The sequence below is a fragment of the Pelodiscus sinensis genome, chromosome 2 (assembly GCF_049634645.1).
Source record: "Pelodiscus sinensis isolate JC-2024 chromosome 2, ASM4963464v1, whole genome shotgun sequence".
In the NCBI taxonomy this organism is placed as follows: Eukaryota; Metazoa; Chordata; order Testudines; family Trionychidae; genus Pelodiscus; species Pelodiscus sinensis.
Window position 1 is genome coordinate 177,177,881 of NC_134712.1, and position 12,519 is coordinate 177,190,399.

Here is a 12,519-nt window from a genome sequence, read left to right on the forward strand (position 1 = left end):
TGTGTCAATTAATTCTTTCCTGTAGCGACTGTCTGGTTTGGCCAATATACATGGCAGTGGAGCATTGTTGGCATTTGATGGCACAGATCACATTAGTGAATGTGCAGTTAAATGAGCCTATGATTTGGTGGCTGATGTGGTTGGGTCCAGTGATAAAATTGCTAGTGTAGATGCATGGGCAGAGTTGGCACCAGTCATGATTGCAGGGTTGGGTTCCTGGATGATTATGATGGAGGTGTGTTGAGTGGTTACCGAAAAAATTTGTTTGAGGTTAGGGGGTTGTCTGAAGGCAAGAATTGGCCTTTCCCCCAAGGCTCTGAGAGTAAGGGGTCATTTTCCAGGATAGCTTGTAGATTGTTGATAATGCATTGGAGGGGTTTAAGTTGTAGACTATAGGGGTACATGTAAACTACATGCCTCTGTCGGCAGAGGCATGTAGATTTGTTTGTTCAGCAAAGGCAAATGAAGCCGCGATTTAAATGATCGCGGCTTCATTTACATTTACATGGCTGCTGCCCTGAGCCGACAAACAGCTAATCAGCTGTTTGTCGGCTCTCGCGCTAGTCTGGACGTTCCCCCTGTCGACATCAAAGCCCTTTGTCGGCAGCCCCGGTAAACCTCATTCCACGAGGAATAACGGGGCTGCCGACAAAGGGCTTTGATGTCGACAGGGGGAACGTCCAGACTAGCGCGCGAGCCGATAAACAGCTGATTAGCTGTTTGTAGGCTCAGCGCGGCAGCCATGTAAATGTAAATGAAGCCGCGATCATTTAAATCCCGGCTTCATTTGCCTTTGCTGATCTGTCTAATCTACATGCCTCTGCCGACAGAGGCATGTAGTCTAGACACAGCCTAGGTGATGACAAGTGCAATTCTTTTGTTTTCTCTTTTGGGCCTACCTTGAAAGTAGTTCATGTCTGGGTACTCTTTTGGCTCTATCTGTTTTTTCACTTCTTCGGGTGGGTATTTCAGTTTTAAGAATGCTCTATATAGATCCTGTAGTTGTTTGTCTCTGTCTGTGGGATTGGAGCAGTTCAGGTTGTATCTTAGGGCTTGGCTGTATACAATAGATTGAGATATGTGTCTGGGATAGAAGCTAGAGGGATGAAGGTAAGTGTAGCAGTTGGTAGGTTTCCAGTATAGGGCGGTAGAAACTTGTCCATCATTTAATTGTACTGTAGCGTCAAGGAAGTGGATCTCTCAAGTGGACTGATCCAGGCTGAGATTGATGGTGGTGTGGAAGTTGATGAAATCCCTGTGAAACTTTTCAAGGGTCTCTTTCCTGTGGGTCCATATGATGAAGATGTCATCAATGTAGTGTAACTAAAGTAGAGGTGTTAGGAGTGAGAGCTGAGGAAACATTGTTCAAGGTCAACCATAAAGATGTTGGTGCATTTTGGTGCCATGCGGGTGCCCATGGCTGTGCCGCTGACTTGAAGATACAATTTGTCTCCGAATTAGAATTAGTTGTGGGTGAGGACAAAGTCGCAGAGCTCTGTAATCAGGTGTGCAGTGCTGTCATTGGGGATAGTGCTCCTGATGGCCTGTAATCTATCTTCATGTGGAATGTTGGTGTAAAGGTCTTCTACGTCCCTGGTGGCCAGAATGGTATTTTCAGGAAGATTACTGATGTTTTGTCGTTTCCTCAGGAAGTTGGCAGTGTCACAAAGATATAGGAGTGCTGGTAGTGTAGGGTCTGAGGAGAAAGTCAATATAGCCAAATAATCCTCTTGTAAGTGTGCCAATGTTTGAGATGATGGGTCATCTGGGATTTCCAGGTTTGTGTATCTTGGGTAGCAGATAGAAAACTCCTGGTCGGGGATGGGGGTGGGGGGGGGGGGGTTGTTAGTGCAAATTTGGTCCTGAGTAGCATTAGGGAGCTTCATGAGCAGTTGTTTCAGGGATTTAGGGTTTTTTTTTGGGGGGGGGGGATTCTTTAGTGGTATTCTTTAGCTTTTAACAGTAGAAAATGTCAGTTAACCTTGGCCCTTGGAAAGCTGGGCATACCAGCTCTCAGTCTGTCTATCTGTATAGGATGAAACTTCTTTATTCAACAACATCATGTGGGATTTTGGACTGTAAATCAAATGCTATGAAAAGGATTTAACTAACATTGAATCTAAACATAATTTGGATAGCTTTTGTGCCAGAATGATTTAAAGGGCGTATATGCTAATGGACAATGTTATTTATCCTCTTTGTTTTTCAAGAAACAGTATTGTGTGTTTGTTTTTATTCCCACCCAGGATTTTGTGACTACAATTATCCGTTTATTTGAAAGTCCATCAACTTCCATTCGAGCAAAAGCCTTTTTGGTCCTGTTACAGATTTTAATTAATAACAGAGAGATGTTACTGCTCTGTTGCCAAGCAAGGTAATGTGATAATGGAGAATATAATTAGACATGTATCATGTTTTTTGGGAGTTGGCTTTGTAAACTCTGTCAGTAAATACTGTAGTATTAGTTTGAATCATTGTTTTGAGATCAACTGATTTTTTTGTAAAAGATAAAATTGATATTACAAGAGTCCCTCCAAAATAGTAGTAACTTCTATAATGAAGAACCAGATTGCATTTGGTCACCCCAAAATAGTTAGTAATAACTAAAAGTTTCATGGTTGGTAAGGAGGGTCTTTCCATTGTTTCTTGTCCTTTTGGGATAATTGCTGGGATTAGCCATGAACAGTCTCAACAAAAAGTAGAGTGGAACATTAACTCCAGTTGTTGCTGGCCTCTGGGATGGGACTAATGGGACTGAACATGGCAAAATGTTCCTTGCACTCTGTCTTTTGTTGTCGTTAAGCATAATCTGAAAGCTTTTAGCTATAATAGCTACTGCTGTTGGAGAAACCTCAGCAGAAAATCTGAGGCTGCTGTAACTCAACACCCTGTTGAATAAATAGTAGGCACAAAATAGCCTTCTCTGTGTGTATGGAGTATTCCAACAGACCACTGTCGAAAAGAATTGTAAAGAGATATTTCTTCCGACACTTCCTTGTTGATTTTATCAATTTCACCAATTATTTTACAGTGAGAGCTATGATAGCCTGTCATTCAAAGCTGTACAAATTCAAAGCTGATCAATCCAAAGCAGAGTGAATTTTGGTTTCTTCTATCTGCTACAGTGATCTTCTCCTTGAAAATCATTTGGCTTTTAACAGGAATGCAGTAACTTGAAATTCTGTGTACCTCTTCTGCTATTAGAAATATCTCCATTTTTGGACTATACTCTTCTTTCTATATGCCTTCAGACTCTATTAAAATCTGGACCGCTAAACTCATTTTCTAGGGGATAATGGGAAAAATTGCAAAATCTAGTCTGGGATGTATTTTTACCCCAGATAGTCACAAGAATCTGAAGACAGAGGGTCATATGCCACTTTCCATTGTACATGTGAAGTAAAGCATAATGTGGTATAAAACCCATCAAGTAACTGATTGCATGGGACTGTCTTCCACGGCATTATGGAGAGAGAAAAAGGCAGGGTTGGGGCTGGTAGGAGATATCTTCCCCAGCTCCGTTCATTTTTACTATCGCTCATTAATCCCTTCAAGACTGTTTTTTTTAATGACTTAATGCTAATTGTATGCTTGTTAGTGTACATGCGATTGTGTTGTGTAGTTAGAGTATTTTACAACAAAAGTCTTGTTGTTGGGTACTATTTATTTATAAATAATTATTAGCATATTAAAAGAGGAAAAACTTTGGTAATGTTTGTCACCAGATTAAGTTATGATTCAGGTTTTCATTGATAATACTTTCAAATGAGTCACTTTTGTGAGAAAGTGATGGGACAAGTTACATACATTGTGAATCTTTGTTCTATTCTAATGTTATTTTCAGGGTACTCAAAACAAAATAGATAATGGGCCAATACATACCATATACCATCAGGATTAACAACAGCTATGTCTTATAATAGTAGTAAAGACTTTGTTGAACTGGCAAACTGTTTTTCTTCACATACTATGTTTTCTTTAAGCATAGAGGTAGCTTTTTAGAGAACAATTTATCCTTTGACACAATGGTTGATTGAAGCTAAGCATTTCTCTGGTGCTCACATTGTGAAATAGTTACTGTGGGATGAGAGAGGAGAAATGGGCCATTATGTGGGGAGCCAGTTACTTTTGTAATCTTCTGTACCCTGGACACATTTTAGTTGACCCAGCATGGATAATGAGTATTCTTTGATGTGTATCAATGTGTATTCATCAGCATTTTCTAGTTATTTAAGTACCTCCTAGATTTCTGGCTGAACTATGCAACTATTTCAGAATGATTTGAAGTACAGTTGCAAGAAATTATTTGGCCATTTAAAAATAATAATTTGAGTATTTCAGGCATTTTTAAAGATCATGTCATTTTGTGAAATTTATAGCAAGTCTAGTATAAGTTGCAAAAAATGTGTCTTAACATTTTAGTAAAGATAAAATACATAAAGACAAGAAATGCATATAGCACATTATATTCAGATTATAAAATCTGATGATAAGACGATGGAAGCAAAAAGTTCAGCATGAATTAATTGAGACCGGGTGATGCAACAGTCAGAATAGCAACAACCCTTAGGCAGTGATGCATACATTTTTCTCAGTCTTTTTAGAGAGGATTTTCATTGTAACCAAGTTATCAAGTCTAATATCATTGCAGTTTTTGATGAGTTAATTAACAGACTTGCAAGATCTTTAAAATAGCTTGTTCAAAGTATATGCAGTACATTAAAAAGATTCCATTAAGAGGTTCATTTCTAAATGAGTATTTCAAAATTAATTACACAGGTAGAAACTGAATAGCTGGACAATTGTGGTAACTAGACACAAGTTTTGCAATAGAACCTCTTACAAAGAGACTTAACTCCCACTGTAAAAATTTGCTCTAGTGCCCCTGCTTACAAATTGTCTTGCCAGAGTAGTGCAGAGCCATTTTAACTAAGAGCTGTGTGTTGCTACTCATGTTATGAAAATCTCTTAAACAATTAAAGATAAACCCAATAACACCATCCTTGCCACCATGGACGTAGAAGCTCTATACACCAACATCCCACATGAAGACGGATTACAAGCAATTAGAAACACTTTCCCAGAGGACACCACTGCCAGTCTGACAGCAGACCTATGTAACTTTGTTCTTACCCACAATTATTTCCAGTTTTAGAACAACTTATACCTCCAGATCAGCGGCACAGCCATGGGCACGCGCATGGTCCCACAGTACGCTTATGGCTGACTTAGAACAACGTTTCCTCAACTCCCGTCCCCTTTTACCCCTTCTCTACTTACGCTACATCGATGACATCTTTATGATCTGGATGCATGGCCAAGAAACACTGGAGACATTCCACAGAGATTTTAACAACCTACACCCCACCATCAATCTCAGCCTGGACCATTCTACTTGAGAGATCCATTTTCTGGACACCACAGTACAAATCAGCAATGGAAAATTAGACACCACTCTCTACAGAAAACCCACTGACTAATACAGTTACCTACATGCCTCCAGCTCCCATCCAGAACACACCATACGATCCATCATCTATAGCCAAGCCCTTCGATACAACCGCATCTGCTTTAATCCCACTGACAGAGACCAGAAACTTCAGGATCTCTACCAAGCATTTATAAACCTCAACTACGCACCCGGAGAAATAAAAAAGCAAATTGAAAGAGCCAGACGAATACCTAGAAACCATCTACTTCAAGACAGACCCAAGTAAACCAACAATAGAACACCACTTGTTCTACAGCCCCCAACTTAAACCTGTCCAACACATTATCAATAAACTACAGCCTATACTTGAACAGGATACGAAATTCCAAGAGTCTCTGGGAGACAGACTCATAGTCTCCTACAGACAACCACCTAACCTCAAGATGATTCTTACCAACAACCACAGGACATACCACACTAATGCCAACCCTGGTACCTTCCCTTGCAACAAACCCCGTTGCCAGCTTTGTCCACATATTCACTCTGCTGATACCATTATTGGACCTAACCAAGTGAGTTATAAGATCAAGAACACATATTCCTGCGCATCCAGAAATATGATTTATGCTATCATGTGCCGAAAGTGTCCGTCTGCTATGTACATTGGACAAACGTCTGAGACACTTTGCCAAAGAATCAATGCCCACAAAACAGATATTAGACAAAATCACAAAGAAAAAACAGTTTCTTGCCATTTCATCCAGAAAGGATATTGTCTCAACGACTTGATTACCTGCATCCTGCTTCAAAGACCTTTTCAGACTACACTTGAAAGAGAATCCTAAGCTTAAACAAAGACATCAATTATCTTACCCATTACAAAGATAGCTTCCCCAATTATCACCTCTAATATCATTAGCTCACAGACGTTTACCTTTCTCCCCTCCGCCCATCTCCCTTCTGTTCTGAAATTTGATTTGTCCTTTTCATATGTGTTCATTTTTCTAATTGTATCCTTTGGTATATATGGTTGTGACAATTTTCTTCCACTATTTGATCTGAGGAAGTGGGTCTGACCCACGAAAGCTCATCACCTAATAAACCATCTTGTTAGTCTTTAAAGTGCTACATAGTCCTGTTTTTTGTTTCAGCTACACCAGACTAACACAGCTACATTTCTATCACTATTAAACAATTAAAGGTCTTTATTCACCAGAGCTGTTATCACTAGTACATTTGAGAAGCACCATATTTATGTATTTAAATACAAAGACATTTCCATTGTAACATGATTGCTATTTCATGTATGTTAGCTAATTTTATAAGTCTTTCAAAGATCTGTTGTACAAGAGAACTAATTTTTTGTCAGTGATTAGAGTAAACCTATTCCATCATTATGGCACTAAAGTACACTGTACAGAGATTGCTTTGACATACTAATATAATCTTGTGACAGATGTCTGTCACATGATTTATAGTACTCTTTTAAAGCATTTTAGTTGCATTGTAATCAGCTAGGGTACATCTAGACTGCACTCTTTCAAAATAAACTATTCCGGGAGATATATTCCAAAATATCTAATTTCAAAATAGCACCTCTACACTACAGGGAAACCTCAAAATTAGTACCAGGAAGTCTCCCCTAATGTGCATGTGCTACCTCAATTTAAAACCCCAGGAAGCACTGGAGGATAATCCTATATCTAGTAGCCCAGTGTCTGTGAGTCTATAATGCTGACGTACATGGCCATGCCCGCTGGCCGTGTATGTCAGCACCCTCCCCCCCTTCCCCTTCCATCGTGGTGCTCTGCGCCGCTCAGCTGGGCCCCAGAGTGGGAGCAAGCGGTGGCAAGTGGCCACTTACCGCAACTTGCTCCCCCGCTGGGGCCCGGCTAAGGGGCGCAGCACTCAGCGCCATGGCGGGAGGGGAAGGGGGGGCAGTGACGTACGCGGCCATGCCCCCTGCTTGCGTATGTCAGTGCCCCGCCCCCCTTCCCTCTGCACGCTGTGCTGCTCCCGTGTACGTTAACGCCCCGCCCCCCTCCCTCGTGGCAGCCCAGATGAGCAGGCAGCACTCAGCCGAGTGCCATGGAGGGAGGGAAGGGGAAGGGAAAGGGGGGCAGGGAGAGACGGAGGGGATAGAGAGGCAGGAGGAGAAGAGAAAGGGAGAGTGAGAGGCAGGAGTGGGAGAAGAGAAAGAAAGAGACAGAGAGAGAGGCAGGAGGCGGAGAAGAGCTGAGGGTAGGGGGAGGCAATAGGGGGAGAGAGAGAGAAAGAGATGGAGCAAGAGAGCTCAGGAGAGAAGACCTGAAAATCCCATCTTATAATGGTCTAATTGGCTAGTTACTTAGAATGGCCCTGGTGAGGAGCTATTTTGAAATAGCAGCAGTGCAGCATCCACACTGCCATTATTTTGAAATAGCTCTTTCAGAATAGGCGTTATTCCTTATAGAATGAGGTGAAGCACTGGAATGGAATTTTGTAACTAATAAGTCAGTTATAATAAATGTATGTTATAGCAAAAGTTTGGATTAAACTTAAATACAAGATGTAGGCCTCACAGAGGGCCAGGCAACTTTGTTATCTTAGCTCCAGTTCTGTTTGATGTTAGCATGTTAAAGTGAAAGGAAGGAATATTGTAATACATAGTGATGTTAGTGATAGTAAGGCCTTATAGTAGACAGAAAGAAGTTTAATGTTGAAAGATTTTGTAACTTTGTTAAAGTGACTTGGACGTGCCCCTTTGTTCCATGCTGCAATTCTGTAAATGTATTGTTTGTGTGAATGAGAGAATGTTTTAGGAGTGATAAGTGTGAAGGCCACTGCATGCTCAAATGGTCAGAGGAGGGGCTGAAGACTCAGAAGCACCAAATAAGTATCAACTAAGTGAAAGAATTCAGAAGACGCAGACTACTGGGGCAGACTGACGAACCCTGAAGCTAGAGGCAAGCACCCCTTGATAGGGAACCAATCGCAACTTTTGCTGGAAAGACAACACCCCTAAGGGGTCGTCAGCATACTGACATCAGAAGACTGTGAGAACAACTTCTTCCCAATAAGCATGTCGTAGAAAGATGGATTGTGATGCTAAATGACTGATTAAGGCCTGACAAGGCAAAATGCATAGACTTGCATGGAAGGAAAATCCTATAAAAGATGAGGGGTCTTGTATGGTTCTTTGGGTTCTGTCCTGCTAAGATCAAGACCAGGAGGGGCATCAGTCGGGACTGATATGAACCCAGCTCCTATTTCACACCTGACCTATCTGGCCAATAGGTTGGGCCGAGCAACAGACTGGTAACTATTCCATCAGCGGGGGGTGGGGTGGGGTAGTTGGGTGTGTGTGTATGTAAATACATATGCTACTTTGTTATACAGTAGAGTCCCAATTATCCAACCTAAATGGGACCGACAGGTGGTCGGATTACTGAATATGTTGGATGATAAGGACTCAACTGTAGAGCGGCATCAGCTGCTCCAAGAGAGCAACGGGGCAGCTGATGCCGCTCTTGCCGGGGACAAAGCGCCAGCGGCAGGAGCAGCATCAACAGCTCCACGGCACGGGGCGGGAGAATGGCCCTGCTCGCTGCCCTGTTGCTCTCTTGGAGCAGCTGATGCCGCTTCTGCCGGAGCAGAAGCGGTGCTGTCAGGATCGGCATCAGCTGCTCCTACAGAGCAAGGGGCAGTGAGTGGGGCTGTTGTCCCGGCTCGTCTGACCCTGCAGCTCCTGGGTACAAAGTCCCCGGGAGCTACAGGGTCGGATAAAGTGGAGTGTTGGATTACCGAGTGACGGATAATCTGGACTTCACTGTATTGTCAATAAATGTGGCATGTTGCCTTCTCCCCCCCTGAAAAAGATGCCGTGTACTTCTTATAAGCATAACAGGGGTTTACAGAAATCTGAATAAGTTGCTCATTATTTTGAATTTATTTCAAAATAACAGAATTGCTGAGTTGATACTAGCATTGTTATTTTGAAATAACTGTGCTGTGTAGACACGCCCCTATTGATATAGTACTATTAGCCTTAGAACATTTTTACTGCTGGTGATTTTAAAATGGATGATAGCAGGATATTCTAACAGTGGTGTTAGAATTTGATATATAAATTTGTGTTTAGTTCATACTTTTTTTCCACAGTGACCTTTTTCCCCTGAAGCTATTATTTCCTATTTCTTTTCCTTTGCCGTTATGTGATGTATGGCTTTTTTTTTTACTTGCTCTTTGTTTAACTCCAGATGAGGGTACTTCAAATATGACTTAAGTCAAAAGAAATAAGGACTCAGTGTCTTCAGATCAGCTCTCTGTTCTTAAAGTCTACTATAATATGCTGTAAGTTCTTCCCAAGTTATCTTCAAACCATTAGTTTACTTAAATACAAGTTTCAGATCATTTTGTGAAAATGTTGGTTAAACTCAGGCAGGTGGCGTAGTCCTAAAATGTGTTTTCCCCCCAAAAAATGTTGTAGTCCACTCTTTGGTCATGTCGGCATCCAACTAAGAAAATGAGGAGACGTTGCACATGTTCTATTTATTTGCAGTCTTCAGCATGTATGCAATGCTTCTGGTAGAGATCATGAAACGTCTTCATTTTCAGTTTCATTAGTAAGCTAACAGTGCTTAGCTCTGTCTTTCTCAGTTAACCTCGATTCTTCGTTCTTTTTGCTTTTCCATTCCTTTGCTGACACAGGGTCCTGTTCCTCCAGAAAAAGAGGGTTGTTGGTGTTGGGTAGAGGGGAGGGAATATTGTGAAGAATTTATAGGAGTTGTGATTGCTCACTCCACGGAGAAAAGTGATAGAAATGTAGCCGTGTTAGTCTGGTGTAGCTGAAACAAAAAAACAGGACTATGTAGCACTATAAAGACTAACAAGATGGTTTATTTAACCATTTAAATAAACCGTCTTGTTAGTCTTTATAGTGCTACATAGTCCTATTTTTTGTTCCACAGAGAAAGTATTCTTCCATTTGTTTCCCGGAATGGTAATCTCTAGGTTGTGTTAGTTCAATTGCTGCCACTGAATTGCTAGGTAAACTGTCTTTGTCTGGCCTGGAGATTACAGCCTCATCACTGTGGTATGACCCTATTTACTCTTGCTATCTGACTGTTTAGGAAAGACATGTGGAAAGACACATGTTGAAGAGTCCATGGCTCTAGAAATTGGTTTCTCTCACAGATTGCAATAGCTCTAGATTTGTGATGCAAGATACTTCTGGGAGCTTCTAATTATTTAAGACTAGAATTGAAGCATCAGCAGCCCACTTTTTTTTTCTTTTTCATTGACTTGCTTTTGGAAGCATGGAGGTCAATGGCCATTCTTTAAACTTCATATACCATATATGTATGACCTTTTTGTCTACTCTGTTGATAACTATCCATGAAACAGTATATTGCCTTTACATATATTTTTGGTACTTCAACAGAGGAATAGCTCTGGTAGACCAACAGTGACCACCTTCATGTGGTTTGGGATAGACAATATTGTAACAGCAAATTGGAAAGTATGGGTGAGTTGGTTATGACTTGTTGGTCACTAGGCAATTGAATAGATGTTATAATCAAATATATCTTATCTATGTCTTAATGTAAACCACGGTTCTTCTCTAATTCTTGAAAGTTTTTTCAAGCAGATAAGCCATGTTCCAATATAAGCCCCTGGCCCGGTGATTAGATTGTAGTATTGTTTTGATTAAGCATCTCTTTGTGATGCAGTGATCAACTGAAGTTTTTATCTTAAGTATATCCTATAAATTATGTGACAAGCAATACAGGATAGCACTTTTTAAAATGGTGGTACTTAAATTGTTTTCTGAATCTGACAAAATACTTTATCCACATACCCTGACTATATTTCTAAATTTAGCTCCAAACAGAGGGACAATTAAATTTCTGAAGCTACATTATTTCCAGATCTTTAAAAAAAAAAGTTCCCATCCTCCAGATTTATACTTGTGCTTAATTTTATATTTCATGCATTAACTCATTGGTTTAAATGGGTATACTTATAATGCATGTAGTTAGCATGTGTGTAAATCTTTCAAGGTCAGGACTAAAATTAATTTCAGATTCTTATTTAGCTTAAGGACACATGGTTGTGAAGCAAAACAAATTAAAAATAGCTTCTTATATATCTGAGATTTAGACATTGCCTTGACCAATAGAGATTATAATCATTTATGTAGTTCTTTTGTATTTTAATACATTGTTAAAATCTGGAGCAAATACCTATTCTATATGATATTTTGGAAGTATTTTACAAGTTTTTTACCAGTATTTTCTGGATGTGCATACATTTTCTCACTGGTTGGTCAACACTTTGTTTTTCAGTTGATGAAAACATCACTTCATAGTCAGTCATTATTTTACAGATTAAGGATTTTTTTACAGCCAAGTTAATACTGTAAGATTAACATTAATGATGTTAATATAGGGAATGCCATTGAGATTATATATATATATAAATTATCTCAATGGCATTCCTTATATTGCCACAAGCAGTTACCCAGTAAAAGAAGGAAATCAAGTGGGTTTGGTATGATTTGTACTTAGGAAATATATGGTGGCTGCTAGTGATTATTCCTTCATCCTCAAAGTATTTGTAAATTAAATGATTTATATATTTCCAAGTAGTGTCCCAGGTATCAAGTCAGACTGACTGATCTATAATTCCCTGGGTCCTCCTTCCCCCTCCCCTCCTTTTAAAGATGTGTACTGCATTAACCCCTCTCAAGTCTTCCAGGACCTCTCCTGTCATTCCAACTAATTTTCATTACAATAGCTAAACTTTTGAGTTGTTTTGGTAGACAAAGTTTAGATTAAAATCATTCTTCAGTTAAACAGAACCTAAGTCAATTCATGCTTTATATTCTTCTTTGAATAACAGGTTTATTTTAGAATCATGTCATAAGTGCAAATTTAATTGCTATATTATTTATTCATAACTTATTACCAAATTAAATAGGGAAAATCACATTATGATCCTTGTTTAAATATTTCATATGTAAGTATGATGGGTGGAATTGCAGCATATTGCAGTATAATGTACAAATATTGAATTTTCCTATTGAAAAATCTTTTGCCTGAGTAATA

At 39.9% G+C, this 12,519-nt stretch overlaps 1 protein-coding gene across 11 annotated transcripts in view; it reads left to right on the top strand.

Annotated features, from left to right (window-relative positions):
• ULK4 (unc-51 like kinase 4) overlaps positions 1-12,519 on the top strand; it is a 421,715-nt gene that overhangs the window by 119,680 nt on the left and 289,516 nt on the right. For all 11 annotated transcript variants that reach the window (XR_012901902.1, XM_025189022.2, XM_006131810.4 and 8 more), the window contains one exon: positions 2,247-2,374. Coding sequence is in view for 10 of the 11 variants with exons in the window: in XM_025189022.2 (XP_025044807.2) it covers positions 2,247-2,374 (128 nt within the window). In the remaining variant the exon portion in view is untranslated. The remainder of the gene's footprint in view (positions 1-2,246; positions 2,375-12,519) is intronic.